General features: G+C 46.6%; 1 protein-coding gene across 3 annotated transcripts in view; it reads left to right on the forward strand.

Annotated features, from left to right (window-relative positions):
• SLC4A4 (solute carrier family 4 member 4) overlaps positions 1-24829 on the forward strand; it is a 116821-nt gene that overhangs the window by 69084 nt on the left and 22908 nt on the right. For 2 of the 3 annotated variants that reach the window (XM_063415259.1, XM_063415257.1), the window contains 8 exons: positions 1096-1275; positions 8143-8219; positions 13685-13842; positions 17955-18042; positions 19253-19407; positions 19715-19828; positions 21227-21401; positions 23167-23300. In XM_063415259.1, the coding sequence (XP_063271329.1) occupies positions 1096-1275; positions 8143-8219; positions 13685-13842; positions 17955-18042; positions 19253-19407; positions 19715-19828; positions 21227-21401; positions 23167-23300 (1081 nt within the window). The remainder of the gene's footprint in view (positions 1-1095; positions 1276-8142; positions 8220-13684; positions 13843-17954; positions 18043-19252; positions 19408-19714; positions 19829-21226; positions 21402-23166; positions 23301-24829) is intronic. The other variant, XM_063415258.1, reaches the window with a different exon arrangement.

A 24829-nucleotide genomic window follows, 5' to 3' on the forward strand; every position in this document is an offset into this window, starting at 1 on the left:
CCAAAAATCACTAACCAAAACCATGAGCAAGAAAAGCTTGTATTAAAATAACACTCAACAAAGGTCAGCCTTTTGCCAAACATGTTGTGTAAGGGTACCTACGTGCGTATACCCGCCTTGTCTTAATTTGAGAGGGAGATGTAGGCTCTTCGTTAGGGATTTGAAGAGGCATTAATTCTTGGGCAGCACGTAGAGGATGACTTTCTGACTCACTGAGTTAGCAAATGTGATGCGTGTCCTGCCTCCCCCTTGCCATAACTTTTATTATTAGCACAAATAAAAGTTACCAGCAGACAAATATGAGCTGCCACTTGCCTTCAGGGGACAGCACATGAACTCAAGTCATCAAGGGGACAACTTCATTTGAGATTTACTGCACAGGGACATTCTTCATAAGTCTGGCCACCTTTTTGCCTTTTTTCTCTGGGATAAGGGAGGAGAAAGGAGGGAATTGATGGGAAGTGAGCAGGCATTGAGGACACCTTTTCTCCTGGTGACTCCATAAAAAGTAAAGCCATATAATACATCCTGTGGTAATTGGAGCAAGTTCTGCCATTTGTAGTTGCCGTCACTTCAGTCCTGCAAGTGAATGATTTAATTAGTGGCTCATCTCCAGGACTCCTTCCTGTCTTTAGATTAGGTTTTACTGGGGGCCTGCAAGGTGAACTCAGGCCTTGTTGAATCTGATAAAAGTTTTTTTGTGTGCTTTTTGGGAGCATCATGGAACTTGCAATAGAGTTATAGCATCTTCATTAAAGTCCAGGCTCAGAGGGGATTCCATTTCTGAGCTAAAAACCATCTTACCATCATCTTTGAAATAGGCTCGATGGTAGGAAATAGCAGAAGGGAATCTCAGTGCAATAGGTGTGTGCTAGTGGCTCATGCTGGATGGAAATGCTTATGTTCTGTTGCAAGAGGAATGTCTAAAAGAGATTTTCATACAAATAAAACCTGGCTTTGAGATGGTAAGAAAGCCTTCAAAAAGGCAGGGTGAAAATGCCTCCAACCCCTCTCTCTCTGCCCCCCTGGAAGCAGTTTTGAGCTCTGTGGTTAATTTTGCTCTCCCCTCCCTCCCCCTATCTGTGCCTGCCACAGAGATGATCGTTGACAATCAGATCGAGACGGGGCTGTTGAAATCCGAACTGAAGGACAAGGTCACCTACACACTGCTCAGGAAGCACCGGCACCAGACCAAGAAATCCAACCTGCGCTCGCTGGCTGACATTGGAAAGACCGTCTCCAGTGCAAGTAGGATGTTTTCCAACCCCGATAATGGTAATGCAGAGGCTACCTGGCTATAGCCTTCTCTGTCACAGCAACCCACCCACCCAGAACTAACCGTGTGGCCCTGACTCCGCTTTCCTAACCCTCGTGGGAGCAGCGAGACCGTGCTGATGGCTCATCAGCGGGGGCTCTGCGGGCTGCTTCGGCCGTGACACGGCGCTCTAACCACATCTTCACTGGACTGGCAGGGACTCGAGGAGCAGGCAGGAAGGCAGGGGGGTGCTTTTGCAACTGGCGTCCAGGAGATGGTTTAGGAGCAACAATAGGAAAAAGAGATTCGCAAAAAACTTGGGTGGGGCCTGAACTTAAAAGGCTGATCACCGGAAACATTTGGGCAGAGACGGAGCTTCCGTGTGCATTCCATGTTTGTAACAGACAGTATTGGTGGCACTGTGAATCAAAAATGACCTGGCAGTAACATTTAGCTTGCATTTTATTGCTATACAATCATTGTCCAGTGGGGTAAAGCTGATTTCCATCTTGCTTTATTCATCTTAAAATAGTTTTGTGGTGTGTGTAGTGAATATGTCTCTTCTCTCTAAAAATGGTGTAATAGGTAGTGCCATGTTGGTAATTGTGTCCCTAAATGTACGTGTGTGTGTGTGTGTATGCAGACAGCTACAGAGGCCTGAGCACTGACTCAGTGCTTGCCCCTGGGTGGAGATTTGGGATGTTCTTGCTCATGGTAATAAAAGAAAGGAGTTTTAAGCCCTCTTGTCATGCCTTGGAGTTCTCTCAACTGTCTCCTGTGGCAGTCTGGAAATTGGGCTGAAAATTGCCATTTAAAAATACCCAGAAATAAAAGCAGGTGAAGAAATTCTTTTCTTCTTGCTCTACTAAAGGCCTCTTAGCTTGCTGTATTTGGCTTCTAAAACTCACCATAACATTCCTTCTTAACCTATTCTCACACTTTGTTAATATTTCCTGCCTTGGATCATCCTTTGATTTTGCAGCAGGAGTATGTATGCATGTGGGGTCTGTTTCTTGCTCTGGATGATGCCTCTTGTTGTGTCCGAGTGCCTTGATAAGGTGGCGATTGAGCGAGTAACACAAGGTGCAGTAATGTGAGCCAAGGGAGCGTTCTTGGTGAATGTCCATGCAGGAGTCCAGTGGAGCTGAGAGGGGCTGGACTCTGGGGAGAGCACTGTGAGGAAATTACAGCTTTAGGGAAGGGGCTCAGCATGGTCAGATGAGTCCTATAGCTGGAGGAGCCATGGGCAGGGACTCCTTCTGCTAGACCACATTGCTACAAGCCCCAGCCAGCCTGGTCTTCTGGATGCCATGCCATGGTGTGCTCCCCACAGTTTGGATGGAAGGCATCTGCTTTCTGTTACCACCTCTGTGACTCCAGCCCTTTCTGGACCTTTGATGGCTGGGTTTGCTGTGAGGAGTGAAATCTTGGCCCTGTGGCTGTGGTGTGTGGGAGGCTGAACACCAGACAGACACGTCTTCAGCTAATGGTGCTCGGTTGTTTCAGTCTCCTCTTATAGGGGATGCCCTCAGTTCTCAGCTGCAAACCCCTTTTCCTGCACGTAGGCAGAGCTTAGCTCAGGAAGAATGATGCTGACAAAGGCCACTCCTCACATTCTCACTCAGCCTCTGCTCATTTTTCATGGCTAATGGCCTTCTTTACTTAGATTTTAAGTGATTTCAATTTCATTCATTTCTTGTTTGAATGGGCTGTGCAGGTCCTGCTTAGTTGGACTGATTCTCCAGGAATTCTTTCCTGGTGTGGCCATCAGCCACTCCTTTTATGTTATTCTGTCTCTGTTCTCCCACCTGGCATAATTATGTGCTCTGAGGATGTATAACACATTCTGTTCTGTGACAGTACAAATGCATTGAGACTTTAGGAGGGTGAGACTGACATACGGGGAAATACCTCATGAATAGTCGTTACTTTTATTTATTATTTATACTTTAATGCAAAAGTAACTACAGAATGTATTTGATCAGGTTATACTTTGGGTTCAATGAGTCTCGTGTGTCCTTTAGACAGATAAAAATTTTATGAGGCCAATGGGAGTGCAACTGTCTCTTAGCATAGCTAATCACTATAATGACTGTGCCACCAGCTCCAGGCACTCCTAAAATTTCCTAGAGTTTCTTTCTGGGGAGGTGTTTGTTTTCATTTCAGTGTCAGTGAAACTTCCATCCAATATTGATGCTGCCACCAGGTCTGAGCATCTGCCTGCCCTCTGCACAACATCTTTATAGGCTGGTGTAGCCACTTCCTGCTTGACTGGCTCAGCAGGGACACCTTCTGCAAGCCGGTCAACCTGCCTAGAACACTTCCAGGGGTGGGATCTGTTTGTTAGATCTGAAATTTGGAAATACACCCTGGGCTGTGGCTCAAAAAAATCTTGAGGTGCCTCTATCTCACTTGGTTTAGAGCACTTAAATAACTGAAGCCTTAGGGCCTCCACAATGTTATTTTTGACTTCTCAGATGAATGAGCCCTATGCAGTTATCCCAGATGACTCTAGCAGTTCAGGAACCTAAGAAAGAATGATGTACTGCCCATCTCCCTGCCATAACTGATCCTGGAGCATCTCTATTCTTTCCCAACCCTCCCTAGGGATTGGGGTGACTGTGGTCCCTGGGAACAAGTAACCCTCAGCCCCCATCTTTCATGTCATTGCTCTGTTTGAAGGTAAGATAGAGATCAGATGGACAGAGACATGGCCAAGCTTTACTCTGACACCTGTTCTTCATCACTGCATCATAGATGTTGATGTGGGTCCTGCTGTGGCAGGATGTTTTGTCAGGAATCCCTTTGCTCTGGGAAAGGAATTGGGCAAAAGAGAGTAGTTCCTTGTATGCCATGGGTGGAGGAGGATAAATTACCACACTCCTTTGCTGTTTGCCAGGAAAAAGATGATTGGCAAAATTCTGGACGTACAAAGCTGGACTAAGCAATCCCTCCACGTCACCTTGCGAAGACACAGCCCTTTTTCTTCCTTCCATTGGTAGAAGGTTGAGCGTATGAAGTGTTCAGCAAGGATATTTCCATGTTACATGTTGGTGGGACACCTGCAGGGGTTTTTGATGGGTTTTTTACAGGTTTTTGTGTGTGTCTGGTTTTGTTGAGTGACGTTTGAAGAGTTCTTTGTATCCCTTCCTGGAACAGCCCTTGTCCTGCGCCCCTGGAGTAGTATGTATCACCTGGGCTAGCAGCTCTCCAGCTGGCTCACCTTGGGGTTTGCCACAGAATAACATGAGATCATGGTCCCCATCCCTTCTGCAGGTGCCTGAGGACTGATCAATATTTACCACCCTTCTGTGATGACATTTGCTATCCTTCCTGAGATTTTTCTTTCAGAACTTTTCAGAGCCAGCATTTTGTATAATTTAACACCTGTGGGAGCCTTTGACAAGTGAGAAACTATCAAATGCTGCTAAATCCAAGCTGGCAGAGCCTGTAGAAAACTGTGATGTGTTTAAGTGTGTGTGTTTAACCACCATAAATAATGGCACAGTCTCATCACTGCGTGGGTGCTGCCTAAACACCTCCTGAGCACTGTTTGTTCACACTGTGCTGGCAGCATGGTTTAGAAACAGTTGGGTGGGAATAGCAGCCTATTGCAAGGTGTCAGCTGAGGCACAGACAGGAGGGCACCTGGCTGCGGGGGGAGAAAGGTTTTATTCTGTTTGGAAGGCAGCTGAAAGACCATCTTGTTGCAGCCTCCTGCCCCTGGAAGGGATACCTTCCACTAGCCCAGGTAACTCCAAGCCCTGTCCCTTGGACACTTCCAGGGATGGGGCAGCCATGGCTCCTGTGGTTCAGCATTAAGCAGTTCAGTGTTTTTCACATGAACTGTGACCTCGGTGCCTTTATAGCTGAACAGTGGCATCAGCTGAACAATACCAGCACAGAGGAGAGCAGTTGAAGTCAGAAATGAGGTGGTGTCCAAGGAATGCGTGAAAAACCCCTATCAGTGTATGTGTTGGTATCACTGGAAGCATTGCAGACTAAGGTGAGTATTTCCAAGTCTGGATTGGTGTGCCTGTGTATGTACGGATGGGGTCAGGATTGCCAGAGTTGGCTCCTGGGACATGACCTGATCTTTATTTTCAAAAACCTGTTGTTACTGATGGTGCTGCAGCCTGAAAATGTTCAGTGCCACCAGCACTGCAGCTGCTCACTCACTTCCTTGAGATCTCCCTCAAAGATGCCTGAATTTCAGACACCAGGGATGGAAAGCTGTGTCCAGCCCTGCCAAGTGAACCCTGCGAAGTGGAGCTGTGGAGGACATGTCAGGATCTAAATGAGTGGGCTTTGGTGACCACACTGTGTAGCTCAAACCTTCTCTTCTGCCTGGCTTCCCTGTACCACTGCTTGAGCCTTTCTTTCTGGCATAATTTTCTTTTCTTTTCTTTTAACTTTTCCCCTTTGCTCTCTTCCTGCTCTTTGCTGCTGCTCCTGTCTCCTGCTTGCCTGGCACAAGCACGCAGCCCGCTCGAGAGCTCCGTGCCCTGCCTGGCCACGCGCACCTTGGATGATGAACTGGGAGTGCAGCGCAGCCCCAGCGTGGGATGGCTCAGTAAGTGCCGGGCAGGGCTCAGGGCGGGCAGACTGTGGGCCAGGAGAGGAACAGAAGAGGGAAATCCCACCAGCCGGGCTCCTAATGCTTGCTGCTGCATTAACAATGGGAAGAGCGTGGATGTGTTCCATGGGGAGTGGTGCTGCTCTGGCTGTTCATATTATCCCCACTATCCCTTCCATTGCTCTGTTTCATTCTGTTTTCCTTTTTTCCTTCATGTGGGATGAAGCAGTTAGGTCAGGCTATACTCCCAAGGGGAATCTAAGCTGGCTGCTGGAACTTGGTTTTTTTTGTCTCTTGAAGTATCCTTTGTCTATTAAAGGGGCTTAAATATTTTAATTTTCATATAAATTATAATCAGAAATAGTCTGCCAGCTTGATCTCTCTGGGGTGAGCCAGACAGGTCTCTGGCACTGCTCGTGTCTGAGTCCCTGTGTCAGACATGACCCGCAGGAGCCTTGCTGATCCCAGAGGAGCACACCACTCCTCCCGGGAAGGCACAGCTTATGGCACTGGTGGCACAGAGGTGTTCTTTGGTGGCCACAGCAAGTGACTGAAATCTGAATTCCAGTCATCTGTCAATCCCCCTTGACAGATTACTATGGAGCTGATTCATAGGACAAGATAAGAGCACAGAGGGGTTTGGATTGCCTGCTGTATTTCCCTCACGAGTCCTTGGCTGAGCATGGCCATGGACAGGCTCATGTCACCTTTGCCAGAGAGACAGGAATGGGAATTGGGCCTGGATCAGGAAATTATCCATTGTTAGCAAACACCATAAGGGTGAGAGTCGTGTGCCAGAAGTCCTCCAGATGGGTCTCAGCAGCCGAAACTTTGTACTCCACATGTTTTTTTGGAGCTATGGTGACTTTGTGTGGCTACGTGGAGTCCATTAGGAGAAGGTTTGTTTGGAGCTGCTCTGAGTTTGTGTGGCTGTGTTAAGCCCCCTAGGAGAAAAAGGCTGGTGGCAAGAGGAGAGAAAGGCACAAGCCTCCTCCTCTTGGGAGAAAGGTCATTATATCCCAGGGAACAGCTAGCTTGGAATCTAATAAACAAAGCAAACAAGTGATGCATTCTGGAAAAAATAGCAACTAAGTGGGGTCTTAAATAACAGCAGGAAGAGTTGAAGCTAGGGATCTCCTTTTGGGAATATATGATTTGTCTAATTGTGCTTGGCTTTGGCTGTGCTGATGTTGCTGGATGTGGCAGTAACACACAGCAGGTACAGCTACTTTGAATCTATCCCCACATATGTTGTAAAGAAAGCCCAGCTCTGGGAAGTCCAGAGCTTTTTATTCCCACTCCTTTGGGTTTTTGCTCCTGATGCCAATTTATTATTGAGCTTGTTTGTGCTGTGAGCTGATGAACACGGAGAACTTGGACATTCCTTTCAATAATATCAAATAAATATCATCTCAAAACACAGCCTCAGTTGGGAGATACCTCTTCGCCATTTTTTTTTCCTTAATATTTCCTCTCTCTCCAATGGTGTTCATGGTCAGAAACTCTGGGATAAAAGCTCCTGGTACTGTGTTTAAGGTTCCTGCAAACTCGATGAGAAGGAATAGGAACATTTCAGGATAATTTAGAACAGTTCATATTGACCACCGTGATTTCTGATCCTGTATCCATCTCAGGAGTCTTTGTTTACTATTGTTTGTTTGTGTTTTGGGTTGTCATAAATTTAATTATTCTGTTATGTCTCTGGAGAGTTTCTTCACCTCTCGGGAGAATCTGGTGGCAGGAATTGGTGACTCTTGGCCTGTCAGTGTGGCACACACGTTGTTTTAATCAGTGAGATGTTTAAGGTTCATGAGCTTAGTTAATGAACTTACTTAGAGCGAGGGAGGCATTCATTAGGGGCTGTCTCAAAGGACCATGAGGTGCCACCCTCCCTCTCTACCTGCACTGTGTTCAGTGTCTGGGATGCTGAGGAGGGCAGATGCCAGCCATGTAGGAGAGCTGGGGCCAGGGCTTTGCACCCTGGAAGGTCCCAGCCCTGTGGAGGGATGGGTTTGTGGTGGGTCCTGGGTGACCTAGCCAGCAGTGTGGTGCTGTGTCCACAGACAGGAATTATGGAAAAGTCCTTGGACTCTTTGGCTGTCCTGGGCGTCACTGGACTGCTATGGGTCAGAGGTGACAAAGCATTAGCATCTTAAATCCCTCCTGTGCCACATCAAGTGACAGAAAGCAATTTGTCAGGGTCTGGAATTCCCCACATCAGCCTCCCAAGGTGAGGTGTTGCTGTAGCCTGAGCCTCTGTGTTCTGACTGGCTCCAAGCAGGTGCTTTAACTGGTGACATTGTTGTTACAGGCAGCCCAGCCATGGCTCACCGGAACCTGACTTCCACCAGCCTCAACGACATCTCGGACAAGCCTGAGAAGGACCAGGTGAGCTCCAGGTCCGGCCTTCTCTCGGGGATGTGTTTGGAGAGGAGCTGGATGTTGGGTGTTGGGAGAAGGGGTCCTCTGTATCTTAGCCCTGAAAAAGGAGTGAATATTTTTTAGTCCTGTGACTGGTTCCTCCACTCTTTAAGTACCAGCCCTTGGAAACAGCAGGTTAATCTTTTACGAGATCTGAAGCAAGTGACACCACATAGATGACATCTTGCTGATCCCCATGAGAAAGGAGGGAAAGTAACCAGGGAGTGATGGATTTTGGATCCTCTTCCTGCTGAGGGGTTACAAGGATCCACAGAGGAGTACCCTGGGCCGAGTGTTCACAGGAACCATGGGGTAGAGCAGGAGCACGTAGGGGAATGTGTCCCTGCTGCAGCAGCTGGTGGAACACTGGTGCCACCTCGCCCTGCACATCCCAGCAGGAAGGTGGCTGTGCTAACAGGTAATGTAGGAGAGCAGCTCGAAAATGCAGTCAGTAATTGAGTTAAAATTGGCTCCCAGTGACAAATCTCCATGGACTTGGCCTCTTTCTTAGACTAGGGTAATGTTTGTGGTGTGGCATATGGGCTGTCTTTGTGTGCGTTTCCGTCCTCTCCAAAGGCTGCCGGTTCTGAGGGGTAAGAGTAAGTTTATTCCAACTCACAGAAAACTGGTGGCTGAATGAGGTCTCTGTGCAAGTTTCAAAAAACCTTTGTCTGGGTTCAAAAAGTGGGTTATTCTCAAAGCTTGGCTGTTTCTTTCGGAGAATCTCTTTTTTTGTCTGTGTCTTTCAGCATTCCCTAGTCCCATGGTGATTCTGAATGCAAATGAGAGTCACTTAGGAAAATGATTTGGGTAGCACAGCATTGCTGGCCAGTTGGGGATGACTCCTGTCCTTCAACAATGGCTGGTCACACTCTTCTGTAAGTGCATCCTGAAAGGGACACAGCAACATAACTGAGGTAGAAAAGTGAGTTCAGATTAATTCAATATTTAAAAAATAAATAGATATTTGCCTAAAGAGATACACTTCCATGGAAAGAGAAGGGAAACAGGGTGTTTTGCACTGATCTGCATCATGCAGTGTTGTAGTATGTTGTAGTATCATCTGTATTGATTGTGCTTCCAAAATACCTGTTTCCTTTAATACACACCTGGTGAAGAAGGAGGGTTGTTAAATAGCTTTTTATAATTGGATAAACTGCTGTGCTATATTTTCAATCCCTTTGTAACTGGGTTTTAATGCTAGATCAGTCCAAGGCTGGGACTGAGCCTTGTAGCAGCTTCACAGCTCTCAGCGGTACAGACAGTCCCCACTGCCCCTCCTGTGTATCTGGAAATTCAGATAATGGACTTTTGTGGTGAATTAGGTATAAAAATAGATGTTTTGGTAGCACTAATAGAGAAACCTGTTTATAGATGCAGCTGGGAGCATGCTCCAAAGTTCTTAACTTCCAGTGTACATAATGCCTGGCTCTTGGTAGTGAGAACTGTTTCTTGCTAAGCACAGAGTTCCAAAAATCCTCTCAGTTAATTAGACCATGTCCTGCTGATGAACTTTTCATAAGTGGAAGCCTTGTCCTCTTTGCCTTGAGACATCACCTTAGAGCTCAGTTTTCATGGCTGATCGATCCAAAGTCCTGCCTCGATTGAGTTTGTGGCATTGTGACAGTGCCTGGCAACTTCTTGGGCAGGACTCAGTGTGCCACACAGGAGGCATGGCAATAATCCATCGTGTTACCACAACACGAGCTGCAAAGGGAACAGGTTCACTTGCTTTGACAGCAGGGAACCTGGCTGTTTTTATTTGAGCATCCCATCTGGAAGCTGGACAGTTAGTGAGGCCATACGGACAGGGGGGAGTCTGCTGGAGACACAGAATATCCCAATTTTTGTTTATTTGTGTGTATGTAAGAACTGCGACGGGTGAGGTCAGTTTATAGCAGTTGCGTGCTGTGCTCCTGCATCCTTAATCAATCCCTGATTTTTACACAGATAGAGGATTGCGTGCTCATGCTTTAGAGGAAAAAAGGCTGTGACCAAACTTCTTTGTACCTTAATGATTTTCCTGTCTTCCCACATCCTTAATATTCATTTCTGCAACCTTTAATGCTATTTGGAATGGTTGCAACTAATAATCTAGGGAATTTATAGCCAGCATACTCCTCTAATCTGTAGTGTTCCTGCTCCTTTCCTCTGGATGTTGTACGGTTCAGGTTTCACGTGCATGTCAGAGATCTGATCTGTCAGAAAATCCTCCCAGATTCATGCTTACTGCCAGGGACCCAGACAGCTCTGCCTGGCTCAGGGGTGTTACTTTTGACTACTGAATCAGGCAGTTTGCATCAGCCGGCTCTCTGCCGTGGGAATGCTGGCTTGATCCATTGGGACTGAAAGAGGCTGGCTCAGTATCCTGCAGAAGCTGCCGGGGCCCTGACTCAAACTGCTCCCATGAGAAACAGCTTCAGTAGGGGCCCACAGGTTTGGGGTTTGCCCTTTTGTCATGTTTTTTGCTTTGGACTTGTTTAGCACTTTATAAAGATAATCAGGGAAGAGGAGGTGTATTCCTTTTCGTTGTGTTTGTTTTGGCAGAGCATTGCTCCTGAGGTAACAGTGCAGAGAAAGGGTTTGCCTTCATTTGTTGTATTTTAGGAGGTGTTGGCTGCAGTTAGTGCCCTGGGCATTTGCAGCTGGAGAGATAATCAGTGGTATTTTGGGACAATTTATTCTTATTTTCTGTGTAGCAATTAATAAACGAGCATCTAGACTTCCTGCCCTCTCCTGGGCTCCCAGCTCTTTGTTGCCAGATACACCAGTGGTGCTGGAGCTATGTCCATAAAACCAGGACCTCTCATGGCTGGAGAATTCCTCCAGCCTCTGAACGTCAAGTTTTTCACTAGCACAGTATTCACAGAATCCCAGAATCTCAAAATGGATTGGGATCTGAAATATCACCCTATTCCACCCCCTGCCATGGGCAGGGCCACCTTCCACTAGACCAGGTTGCTCCAACCCCTGTCTAACTGGCCTTGGACGCTTGCAGGGATGGGGCAGCCACATCTTAATATTTTAAAAACATTTAGAACTCTTCAGCTTATATGTGAAGGAAAGTGACTGAAAACAATCAGGTGGATGCCTTATCAGCCCCTCTGGTGCCGTAGTGCCAGCAGACCATAGGAAGTTGGGGAACTTCCTGCTGCTGTCCCCACTCCAGTCCCTCCTCCTGCAAGAAATCCTTTGACTCTGCTCTATTAGAATGTCCTTGGCAGCTCCAAGTGGCTGAATCACCAGGACTCCTTCAGTGCTCAACATGTGAAATAAAGGGGACATGAAAAGAAATCTGTTTTCCCAGGGATCTGCTATTCCTGAGCTGATGCAACAGCGTATAGAAAAGGAATGTATGTTGATATAAGGGGAGTTTCCTGACCTGGTGTTATCTCTGCTTCCAGAGGGCTTGGATATAGGACGAGCCTGGCTCTGAATGAATACGGTCAGTCAGAGGGAGGCACAAAACCCTTCTTATTTGTTGTGGTGTAGACACTGTATATTCAACCCGGAGTTTCCATGTCAACAGGGGATCTGTGCCAAAGCCAGTGCTGAAGTTAAAAAAGAAATTGGCCTTGTTTAGAGAAACCCTCCTGCCTTTCCTGGGGACAATGGACGGGGAGGCACTGGCTGGATCCCGTTCTTGGGAATGCAGTTTTGTGACTGATTGTGGGAGTGATTGCCTGCTTTTCCTGTTGGAACATCTCCTCTCCACAGCTGCAAGTAGACATTCCCAATTTTGAGGTCTGTCAGCCTGGGTGACGTACTTTCACTCCACGGAGCTCCAGTGAAAATGGCTGTCTTCCAGTGCAATCAGTGCCACCCTTCTGGAGGAAAGGAGAAAAGGAAAAGTTTCTAGAAAGTTTAGTTAACTGGAATTTCCTTTACTTTTGCTGTTTTTCTTGATGCAGAGAGCAGTTTTGCCTGCCTGGTTTCTCCCCATATCCACAGTGGCCCTCTAAAGCATCCTTGGGTGATGGAGCAGCCTGGAGCCTAGAAGGTGCCCCTGGAGGATGGTGTTCATGGGATAAGTTGAGGGAAGGTGATCAGGTGATCTTAAACCTATGTGTGAGCAGATCCTATGTGTGAACAGAAAAACAGAGAGACAGAGACAGGTTCAAGTTCCAGGGGGAATTAACCTTCCTTAAGTGCTACTTAGGAGCTGCTTTCATTTCCAATCGATCTGGAGTGGTGTTGATGATCCAAGTGCTGCAGTACATTTAAGGAAATTGGAATTTTGAGGTTGCTGTGCCTTTTTGCAAGTACAGTGCTGGAGACCTGTGGCTTTTAACATAACATTAGTGGTTGGGTTGGAATAGTGTTCAATTTGGCAGGGGAAAGTGAAGCTCCCTTGTCCCTCCCTTCTTCCTGGATGCTGCTGAGGAGTCAGATCTTTCCAAAACATCTTTGGGGAATGGTTCAGAATGGATTTTAAGTGCTGACCACACTCATTACCTGTCTGATAAATGATTTAAGAAAGTGGAGAATGGTGCTGCAAAACTTGTTTGGAGATAAAAAACCCCACTATAAATGGCAGCTTTTCAAAATTAGTGACAATGGTTTGCTGTGCTGGGCAAGGGGGAAGGGGCTGGAGCCTTCGGCCTCAGGAGCTGGGTGACCTCAGGAAACCCTGCAGGTGAATTCTGGCTCAGAGAATCACCTGGGTTTGGGCCAGGTGTCTAACCCAGCCCTGGTGTTGCTGAATGATCCTTGTTCAGCAACATGACCAACCTGGTGAGGTAAATTAAATATTTGTTGTGGATTTGCCATCTTCCCATTATTTTTTTACCACCACCATGTTCCTAAACACTGTGTGTGGAAGAACAGGTAGCACTTTTCCAGACTTCCTCCACAGTGCTCCTTGATGCTTATTTACTATTTCTTTTGATGGTAATCCTGATTGAAGCATGCAGGGTAGGGTAGTTCCAGCAGTTTCCTTCCTGTTTAATCAATTTATGTATTTTCTTGAGACTTTTCCCATTTTTCTCCTTCCTTGAGTTTCCTCATGCAGCTCATTAGAGATTCATAGCCCAGTTCAGTGCCCCCTTCTCCCTGGTGCTCCTGGCAGTACATCCTCCCTCTCCATTCACCCTTTGCCAGGCACAACAGAGCATCTCCAAAGATCACCCAGGGAGAGGGGGCAGATTGGGAACCAGCTGGGGGCAGGGTTTTCAAAAGCCTTAAACTCCAAATTAATTCTGCCGCTGCTGAAGTTCAAACAAAGGCGTCTCGCAGAGGCTGAGTTTTAGAACCCAGTGGCTGCTGCAGTGTTTTCCCATTCCCTGCTGATGACATTTCTCCATGGCTGGGTCCAGACCGAGGGTTCATACTGCAGAGCCCACGAGCGTGCACAGTTGAGGCACCGAGGTGTAGAGATGAAAACGTGCCAAACACAACTTAATTTTCTTTTCCTTCCTCTTTCACTGCTGCAGCTGAAGAATAAATTCATGAAGAAATTGCCTCGTGATGCTGAGGCCTCCAACGTGCTGGTTGGGGAGGTGGATTTCCTGGAGAGCCCCTTCATTGCCTTTGTGCGTCTGCAGCAGGCAGTCATGCTGGGAGCTCTCACCGAGGTCCCTGTTCCCACACGGTAAGGAAACCCAGCCCCCAAGCAGGGCAGCAGACAGGGAACCTGCATTTCCACCTGGTAAAGTAAAAAGAACAGGCCAGAAGATGTTCTCCACTGCTTTCCATCCTGTGACATGCAGAACCGTCAGGATTGGTGGTGTAAAATAACAAAACTCACTGAAGCTGCTTCATCATTTTGAGGTCCTGAGTTTGTTTATAAGTAAACCATTACACAAACACACTGACCTAACAAAAAGCAGTAAAGGGCACTGTCAGTGTTGAATTTAAGTCCTGAGGCTTTTTTCCTGCCCTTTCTGTACAGATCCCAGATTCTCTTGCACATTTTTGCTGTACATATTCCTCTTCAGCTCAGATCAAATGGAAGATTCAATTCTGGCCCTCCTGGGGCAAAAAAAAAAAAAAAAAAAAAAGTCAGGTGAACTGGGACATACAATTCTACTGCAGCTTGTTGCTTTGTAACGCATAATGGCTCAAGAAAAAATGTCAGAGAAATATTTTATTTATTGTGACTCATGTTGCAAATTAATCTCAGTCTCACAAATAGCAATATATCTTGTGTTCTTAAATATTTGAAGTCGCTGCTTGAATGTGCTTGCCTGTCTAAGCTGCCCTTTGTGAATTCATAGCAATATCACAGCCCTTGTATGGAGTGGAAGTTAGATGGCTATGGGAATCCTTGCCAAAAGATCTGTGTACCAAACAAAGGGAAAAGAGGATCCAACTTTGCTCTTTAGTGTTAGCAGCAGTATTTGTATTTCTTGGAGTTTCATTAAATGGTTTCTTACAGCCACATCCACAACTGTCTGTACGTGGTGGGCATTCAGGTAGCAGTGTGGGGACCCAGATGTGGCTTCATTTTGTAGCAGGTTATTCATTCCCCAACATTCCTGGCCTCTATGTGCTTCAGTATATCACCTTCCAACTCTAATCCCACTGGCTATTTTTTAAACAAATCTTCAAGTTCTTTTCAGCAGTTGCAAGATTGGGTACTGTTTGCTGTGGTGGTGGGAGCCAGGAGGTTAGGTCCAGGATTGCGGGACAGCCTCATTACTCAGTAGCAATAATCAAGGCAGTATGTCCTTCCATGCCAGCATTTTTCCCAGGAAATAGTATTATCCATTTGCTGTTCTCCAAAGCAAATACTGGCCCTAATCAAAGCAGGAAGGCTCATTAGGTGGCTTTCATGAGTGATGAAGAGCCATTTGCTGTGGCTGCATCCTACGAAATTCAATCAAGGAAATCCCCTTAGGGCCATGACGAGCTGTGATGGAACATCTCCGGTGCTGCCGGCATTCCTGCCCTGGGCCTGCACTTAAAGCCCACAGACTCCGCAACATGCTGGAGCTGGAGCCTCTGGCATGCCCAGCCTTCTGCCCTGTGGGGCTTCTCCCTTTATTTTGTTAAATTGTTAATTTCCTGGTAAAACTGTGGGCATCACACGGTCCCAGCTGGGCACTGCACAGCCGCCCGGGGCTTCTAACGCTGAGGGAGCTGAGCTTTGGATGCTGTGGGCTGAAGGACTGGCGTAGGCCAGGTCTCTCAGTCCTGGCAGTGTGACCTCTGTCTGCCTCTCTTGTTGGTTTTATGTTGGGCATTGGGGGGGTTAGACATGCAGGTTTTGGCTCAGGGCTAATCTGGCCTCTCTGTCTGGGGTGTGTGTTAAGTGAACATTTCCTGCTCTTAAGCAACTGCTGATAGAGAAGCACAGAATGGTTTGGGTTGGAAGGGAAAGGAACTCAAATATCATCTCATTCCAAGCCCCTGCCGAGGACAGGGACACCTTCCACTAGCACAGGTTGCTCCAAGCCCTGTCCAGCCTTGCCTTGGACACTTCCAGGAATGGGGCAGCCACAGCTCCTCTGGGCAACCTGTGCCAGGGCCTCACCACCCTCACAGGGAAAAATTTCTTCCAATATCCAATGTAACCCGGCTCTCTGTCAGTGGGAAGCCATTTGCCCTTGTCCTGTCACTCCAGGTCCTTGTCCCAAGGCCCTTTCCAGCTGTTCTGTAGCCCTTTTAGGCACTGGAAAAGGCTCTGAGGTCTCCCTGGAGCCTTCTCTTCTCCAGACTGATCATTCCCAGCTCTCCCACCCTGGCTTTAGAGCACAGGGGCTAGTAATAGAAAAATCAGGGATATGCAGTTGGAATAGAGATATCCCAGCCTTCCCTGAGTTTTCTTTTTACTGGTCAGACTGAAAAAACCTTTAAGGCCTTTGGTTTTCCTGTGTCAAATTTAATCCCACAGTACTTGGGGCTCCTCATTTGGGGAAGCCCTGAGCTGGCAACATGGCTTGGGAATGGCTTTGTATTTCCATCAGAGCAATGCACCATTGTGTGTTCAAGGTTGCTGTTTAATGCAAAGAAGATGGAAGGAAAGATGAGGAATGAGCCAGGAGAAGATGTTTTTTGGAGATAAGCTGCACCGACTTGCACAGTCTGGTGTGCAGAGCTGTACTTGCCCAAAGGTCACTTGGGAAGCAAGGGGCAGATCCAGGAGTCTGGTCCTCCCTGGCCTCCCAGTGGAGGCTTTTCACTGCAAAGGCACTTTCCCTCCAGGACTTGGCACCTTTGTTCAGGTGCCTTTAACCCTTATGGAGCTGCTGTTCTAACACTGCATTGAGAGAAACACTGGATTTTGTTACTGCTTCTGAGAGACTTTGAGCTTGGTGGAACCTTACATTCCCTGCTTTGGAGCATTATTAGCAATGTTAAGTAGTAGCAAGGGGCATTGGATAACTCAGCATTTGTTGTGTGCAGCAGGGAGGAATTCTTGAGTGGCCTTCATCAGAGGAAGAGGAGGAGTACAGCACAGCTAGGAGTGAGGGCTTTTGTAGCTGGAAATGTTCATAACTAAATGATAATAAATCTATGCAGACATAATTTAGTTCAGGCTACTAAAATGCATTAATATTTTTGTGTTTGTAATGTTTGGCCCATGAGAAGATCTTGTTCTACCCACTGAAGGCAGTTCTGAGCTGAACTGGGACAACGAATTTGGAAAATGCCACAGACTCCTTGTTTTCAAGAGTGTTTTAGTAGTGCAGGAGCATTCAGGTGCTGCTGCTCTGTGCTGGAAAAGAGCCAGCTGGTTGAGGTTATTGCAGAAGAAGGTTATGAAGATGCCTGGTTCTCCTGGAAAATTAGGAGAATGCCAAGCAGCAACTCCTGAAGTTACGAAGCTTTTTTTTTTATATTAACATATTTGGCTAATTTGCATCCTGAAGTTTGGAAGGAGTTGGCTGAGGAACAGTCTTTCTTGAATGTTATTTTATAAGAACTGGTAAAGCAGGGAAGGTTCCAGGAGGTGGGAGGAGAGCAGAGGACGTGACCTGGGCGTGTGTGACTTACTCACCTCCCTGTGAACCTCAAGTAAAACACTCAAAACGCTTCACGAAGAACTCGATTAGGAAGTGTTATGTAGTAATGCCAATCAATGTGTATTTATGGATCCTATCCTATGAATTTGCTGCCTTTTTTCTTTTAGGACTTTAGATTCTTTTGAACAGAAAGTACTTGTTTGGATATAACAGTTCTCATAAGCCATTTAACTTAGTTCCCCATCATATTTGAGTTAGGGAGATAAAATAATATTTAATCCAATCCTTGGAAGGGGATAGGTGCTTCTTCTTGGTGAGGTTATTTCATCTGTATGTTTTCACTGCCAAAGGTTTCATATCATTATGAAATGATGTGAATGATGTGTTTTTTAAACTCTTCAGCAGTGACTTGGTTGCTGCCCAAAGAGATCATGTGAAAAATGAAGTATCCAAGGCCAGGTTGGACAGAGCTCAGAAGAACCTGGCTAGTAGAGAGTGTCTCTGCCCATGGCAGGGTACTGGGACTAGGTGGCCTTTAGGATCCTTTCCAACACCAACTATTCTGTGATTCTGTAAATAAAATCCCCGTGGAGGTGGACAGGCTTTTGTGGTGCACAGGACATGATGGGCCACAGGGTGTAACTTTTTCTCCAAAGTTAGTTTGAGGCCACTGGCAGCCTCCAGATCTCTAAGAAGGACCACAGTTTTTAAAGTCAAATTTCTGTCTAGGTGTTGTATAAGTAATAAGCAGCTCATTTTGCCATCCTAAATGGGAACAATCTCTTGGTTTTGTCAGATTTCTCTTCATTCTGCTGGGACCAAAGGGCAAAGCCAAGTCCTATCATGAGATCGGCCGAGCCATTGCCACACTGATGTCGGATGAGGTAGGTGTCTTGGCATCTCCCATGGGAAGTGGCTTCTCTCGAGTAGTGATATCCTTCCCTCCAGCCTGGTCAACAGGAAAGAGCATTCACATAAAGCTGAAATACCACGTTAGCTCCTAATTCTGTCTGTTGACATAATTATTGCTCTGGCTTCATGCTTTTTAAAGTGTGACTCTAGTAGGAGTTTGTCTGCCGTGTGTATTTTCCTGCTAGCCATCACTCTTTCATACCAACTGTGAATTAATTGTCGAATTTATTCTGTTGTGGTCTGTACCTTGTGTCCCGTTCTACCATCCCAGTATCCCGCAGCCAGGGATATCCAGGTAATGCCCACAGGACTGTTTTCCCCAGGCCATGGTGCCATGTGTCCTGAGCACTGGCAGGTGTTAGCCAGGAGCAGCTGGCCACTCCTCGCTGCTCACGCCCCTTGCTGCCGTGACTGGGCTTCCAGGATTCTTTTACAGCTCCTTTCTTCCAGCGTCCCTGGGCCTCTGCGTGCTGGGGCTCATTCACATTAGCTTTGTTTCTTGGCATTGCTTTGCTCTCCTACAGTTCCTTGATTACAGCTCGGCTGCTCCCAGCTCTCCTGCTTTCTGTCACTCAGAAAGCCCCATAGTTGCTTCCTGCCACCAGCTTGTCTGTCACATGCACTGATCCACCTCCTCTCCACACAGTCCAGAAGATTCCCATAAAATTCAGCATTAATGCTTTTTTTTCTCCTTCCCTTCTCTCATTTGTTCTTCCTGATTAATACCAAGCCTTTCACTAAAACTACTTTATTATGTTTTCTTTGAGCAAATACTGTCATCAGTTCTGTGTCACCGGGTTGAAAATTATTCTGGGTTTGATAGACTGAAGTAGGTGGCCTTGTCGAAGTGTCTTCTCGAAGCATAATTGAAAGTCCTTATGCAGGGGAAAACTTTTTTGCACTAAAGAAATAGGTAATTGCTTTACTAACATTTTTAAAGGTTAGAAATAGATGTTGTTCTTAAAATTAGATATATGCCTGCATGGAAAGAATCTCTGTCATTATCCAGCCAAAGGAAGGGGCTTTCCAAGAATCACACCTCCTTGTGCCACATGTCTTGATACTTCTTCAGAGTTTCCTGAGAAGGAGTTAAGTTGATTTTGTAGAACGCAGCAGCTGTTTCTGGAGTTAGGAGCACAGAAAATGTAAACCTTTTCCACAAGGAGACTCTTTTCCTTGCAGGTATTCCATGACATTGCGTATAAAGCCAAGGACCGTCAGGACCTGATTGCAGGCATCGATGAATTTCTGGATGAAGTCATTGTGCTCCCCCCTGGGGAATGGGATCCAGCCATTAGGATAGAGCCCCCCAAGTCTCTCCCTTCTTCAGATAAGAGGTAATAGCAGGAGAGGGACTCTGTGGTGAAAGACAGTGGGCATGAGGTGTGGAAAGAGGATGGGAAGATGGCTTTTTGGTTGTGCCAGGTGTGTGGAGTGATGTGCTGTCACACTGGAGTGTGTCTGTCACTATTTACAAAGTCCTGGAGATATTTCCAGGCCTTCCTTAGTAGCTGGAGGGGAGGATGTTCCTGAAAGTCTATACCTTTTGAGGTGATGCTGTTGGCACACAATAACATAGCTGGTAGTTAACCAGACTCTTCAGGGTTCTTCTTGGTGCTCATGACGTGCCGTGTCCTTGCCTAGGAAGAACATGTACTCTGGTGGGGAAAACCTGCAGATGAACGGAGACACGCCCCACGATGGGGGCCATGGCGGCGGCGGCCACGGCGACTGTGAGGAGCTGCAGCGGACGGGCAGGTCAGTGACACCCCTGCAATGCTTCCCTTGCCAGAAACATTCCCACCCCAGTGGACTGGCTGTACAGGCTGAGATGTGACCCCAAAAAGTGTACTGAGGGCTTTTCGTGCACAGAGTGAGGCTGTCTGAAAGGGTTCTGAACATCAGCTTCAACAAATTGCAAAATGTCATGAATCAGATGCTGGTTAAATGATAAAGAGCCACTAAAAAGGACAGAAGGCCCAGGTATGGTCTGGACACCCAGGCAGCACCCAGGCAGGTGCTGCCTGTTGGGAGCCTGTGAAGTCAGATGAACTGTGAGGGACATAAACATGGCAGGTACAGGCCTCAGTTAATCCATGTGGAGTGCTGAAGGGGTGCCTTAGCCTTGCACAAAGCAAAGATGTTCCCTTTTCTAGATGCTGGTGTTGCAGGTGAATTGCACAGCTGCAGGCTTTTATGGGACAGAAATAGAGAAGGTAACAGCACCCCAGGCCCTATATTTTCTGCTTTATTACTCTGCTTTGTGCCATGTAAAAGTCCACTGCAGTGGGAATACAGCTCAGGTGGCCACGAAACAGTGAGCTCAGCATTTCAAGATCAGTGCACATGGGTTCATGGTGGCTTTGTACCCTCCCTCCCACTCTTTATCTTCTTTTTCATTTCTAGTTCTAGTCTAAATTCTAGGAGAAAAGTCTGAAAGTCTCCACCCCACATTGGTGTGCACAAGGCAGTGGAGTGTCTTGATTTGGTGTTAGAAGGTGGTGTGTGCCTGTCTGCCACAGTGTCTGTGCAGTCCTGCCAGAGGTGGGGAGCTGTAAGCAGGGGAACAAGAGGCTAAACAAACATTTTTCATGCTGGCAATGTGGGTGCCACATGGAGTCTATAAGATATAAATACTTTCTTGTCTGTGAGTGAGTTCTTTTGCTGTCTAAGAGTATTTCCCTTATGTTTTTCCTTCTAGTTCTTTTGCTGGTTATTAATTTGAAGCATTTTTCCATGTAGCAGATGGTTTGGCTCGCCCAGCCATGGTGTCTGCTGTGTGGAGAAATTCAGGCAGGGATTTAAACCAGAGTTAATCTATTTTATTACATCAACTAATATATTTGGAGAAAAAAAAAACCCAACAGATGAGCTTCCTGAAATACAAACTGTAGTGGTCTGTTTCAGCAGAAGCGTGGCTTGTAGTCCTGAAATTGGTCTCTTTCAATCTGCATCACATGTTTGAGATATTATCTTTCCTTACAGCGTTCTCTCTGAGGTCCCTGGACTGCCACAGCTGTGATAAGGCTGTTTGTAATGTGATGATCCCACTCCTTTGAGATAATCCTTTATTGCTGGCAGTGTCTCTGATGACTTAACATGGTGACTTCCACTGTGCAACAGGTTGTATGAGTCTCCTCTTGCTTGTCCTTGCAGATTCTGTGGGGGCTTGATCAAAGACATCAAGAGGAAAGCACCGTTCTTCGCCAGTGACTTCTACGATGCTTTAAATATCCAGGCCCTCTCAGCCATCCTCTTCATCTACCTGGCCACTGTCACCAATGCCATCACTTTTGGGGGATTGCTTGGGGATGCTACGGAGAACATGCAGGTGAGCAAGAGCTTTCAGAACCAACAAATACAGCATTTGCCTTTTGCTATCCAGTCAGAGCAATATTTGGGCACTGGCAAAGCTGGAACTCTTGGTACAATAATGGAGGTGTTCCGTGTTTTCACTGCTTTCTCTGCTACTGTGGCTGTCCTTTGATAAATTGTACTGCAGTTCCTTAAATGTTGAATAAAAGCAGGCCCAAGAAACAGAGAAGGTCTTCACTCCTTCTTGTAGAGAGAAGTTCCTCTGATTTGCTCTCAGTTGTACCATTTTAGTCCAAATAAGTTTGCTAAGTCTGAATCCTCTGCCTGATTCCTGTAATACCTGGGCTTGAGCCTCTTTGGTGATAAGAAAATCCCAAAGTAATTAGGAAAATGAGTAACACAGGAGAGAAATGTCAGGTCTTTAGAAAGATGAATTTTGTAGTAGTGGGAGGTTGCATGCTGATAACCAGCCACATATCCATGGACAGGCTGGATCAGTGGCTTAGCTTGGGCTAAAGAGAAGAGATTCTGTATTAACAGTGCTGTAGGTGCTTTGTGTTAGTGGAATAATAGGAAAAGTAGGAGGTTGTATTTAGATAGATTCAGTTCAGCCAGTCCAGTTCAGTCAAATCTCCTAGCAGTTAAGTTCATAATGACAATGACTGAATTATTAATTTATGCAGGTTTAATTAAGTCAAACATAGGAAATGAGGGCATATATCTGGAACTCTGCACTTCCTTGTGATGAATTACAGGCTAGAGTAAGATCCAGCAGCCTGTGCAGTGCCCAGCTCCCCTTTCTCCTGTACAAACAATTTGCCTTTTCTGAGACTCATGGAAGTCAGGAATGGAGAGACCTTCAGGACCCAGCAGTGAGCAACACCGGACTGTCATGGGGTAGCAGAGCAAAGTCTGTCTGCTCTACACAAGGTGCAGTCTTTAAATTAGAGGTGGAACAGGAAATGTTACCCGATTCCAAATCAAGTTCAAATTGATAATCACTTTATTGTGGCCAAAAGTCTCAAGAATACTTGCTATCAAGTAGCAAAAGAAATCCCCAAATTGCAGTACTTTTGGAGCTACTACATCACTGTTCATGTGTCTTATTTGTTGTAAACAATGATGTGACTGCCGCTGGGGAAGGCACTGAGCATGGCCCATCCCTGCTCCCTGTCCTGGGACCTGCCCCAGCCAGCACTTCTTTCACAGCTCGCTCCTGAGTCTTATGTTTCCAAGAAAAGACACTGTTCTTAGCCACAGACAGATGGAAGAATGCAGGGAAAAGAAATTCCAGATGCTCTGGCCACGAGGGCCCTCTCCATGAGTAATACAAGAGGAGTAGAGGGGATCAGCTGTGTGAAGGCTGTTCCTTGCCCTGGGATTATTGGGCTCATCCTTACAAGTCCCCCAAAGGCAGCCAGCCTATTGCTTTCTTTAGTGTAAACACTAACTTATGTCTTCTTAAGGAAGAGAGACACAAAACTGGATTCCAGTTCTTGCAGTACCCCTGATAAGTGAGGAAAGCTGCAGCCCCATCCCTGCAGCATAGGTGGAAGGGAGGATCGGCGTGTGCCATTAATTGCCAGCTGCTCAGCATGTGTGGTTATCCCGAGTAACTCTGGATTGTGTGGGACCAACATCTTGGTGTGAGCTGCAGGGGTGGCAGGGGATGCTCTCCCCTTGGTCATGGGCACGGGGACATGCAGCACGCGGTCACAACAGAAGCACTTGTTTAGAGAGGGTTACCCCGCAGGAGTGACTGCTCTCCTGTGTCTCTGCAGGGCGTGTTGGAAAGCTTCCTGGGCACGGCTGTCACCGGAGCCATATTTTGCCTTTTGGCTGGTCAGCCTCTCACCATTTTGAGCAGCACAGGACCCGTCCTGGTCTTTGAGCGGCTCCTCTTCAATTTCAGCAAGTGAGTATGTGGCGGGAGAGGGTGGAGGGCAGGAATGTCCCACACGAAGGAATCCCCAGCCAGGGAATGAGCTGCCTGCTGGTGGGGAAGGAGGGGATTTAGTGCACAAAATGAAACATCTTGTTCCTTGTTGAGGAATCACAGTAGGGATTTTCCCAGCACGCATGTCCCAGGGCACTGCTTAGTGTGTGGCTGCCTGTCTCTGTGGGGCCTCCTGAAAAAAAACCCTTGGCCACTTCAGTTCTCTGTGAGGAATTTGCTCTAGTTACAGTGTGCTCCTTCTCCCAATCACTACTTCTCTGACTCCCATAGGAGCAAAGAAACAAATCCTGCTCTTCACTAACAAAATCTCATGGGTCTCAAGGTTGCCAAAAACTTGTTCAGTAGTCATTTGAAATAATCACTATTACTTATGAAAGCAAAAGTGTCTGTAGTAGAAACAGCCCCCAGAATTCTGTGATGGAGCTTTCCTGCATTTAAAAGCATTTGGGTTTTTTCCATTTCACTGGTATGAAGAGGTTCTTCTCCCTCCATGTTGCTGACAGCTGACACCCAGAGCTAAAGGGAGCCCATTTTGTTAGGTGTGCTCATTTACATTTCCCACATCTGCAATACCCAGGAAGATACACTGGAATCCCCAAAGGCATCAGCAGTGTCATGGATGATTTCACCCATGGGGCTGGTGATCCTTTGGCTGGTGTTTTGCAAGGAGATCGTTTAGGTTACACAGAATACACCCCAAATCTCTTGTAGTCTGTGCTCTCGGCATGGCATGTTGTGCGGGACTTGTGTTCCTACATGTAGGGAGGGATAGGGGCTAAAAAAAATGGCTGGAAAATTAGATTATCTCAGGGAGGGCAAAGTGGAAGCTAGAAAAGGGTGACAATTCCACAGTGGAGCAAGAGGGGGGCACCTTTCTTTTCTTCCTTCATCTGGAATAAATGCATAGAGTCAGGAATGGGCATGCTGCACCTGTTGGCAGGCATGACAAAGCCCAGGTGCAGCACACAGCAGGAAAAAAGCAAGATGGAAAAGCACTTTGTAGTGTTTTGGGAGGGAGCAGGTGGTTATTTTTAACCTAAGGAGGAGGTAATGGTTATAAGAGCCATTGTCCTAACAACCTGCCAGAGCAGAAGGGCAGGAGTTTTCAAAGGAGGCCCTTCTTAGGAGGAAATTGGACCTAAGTACTTTGATTTTTCAGTAATGCCTTTGTGGTTGTTCATTTTCACAACACACTGCTCCCTGCTAGGAGCAAAAGTAGAAAAACCTCGCATCTCCTTTCTCATTTAAAGTGTGACTCTGTGTGTGTGTCTGAAAAGATCCCTAAAAACACCTTGCAGACCCAGCTGTGCATCTGGCCTTGGGTGCTTCGTGGTTCTGGCACCAGGGACCAATCCTACAGGACATGGTGCTTTTCCACCTGTTCTGTCAGCTTCAGAAATGCTGCAGGAATTTGAGGATTAAAAGCCAAAATAATATAGTTTAAAATTTTTGAAGTTCTTCAGTGGTGTGGAGTCAGTGTACATGGG

This window comes from Prinia subflava, chromosome 18, assembly GCF_021018805.1.
Source record: "Prinia subflava isolate CZ2003 ecotype Zambia chromosome 18, Cam_Psub_1.2, whole genome shotgun sequence".
NCBI lineage: Eukaryota > Metazoa > Chordata > Aves > Passeriformes > Cisticolidae > Prinia > Prinia subflava.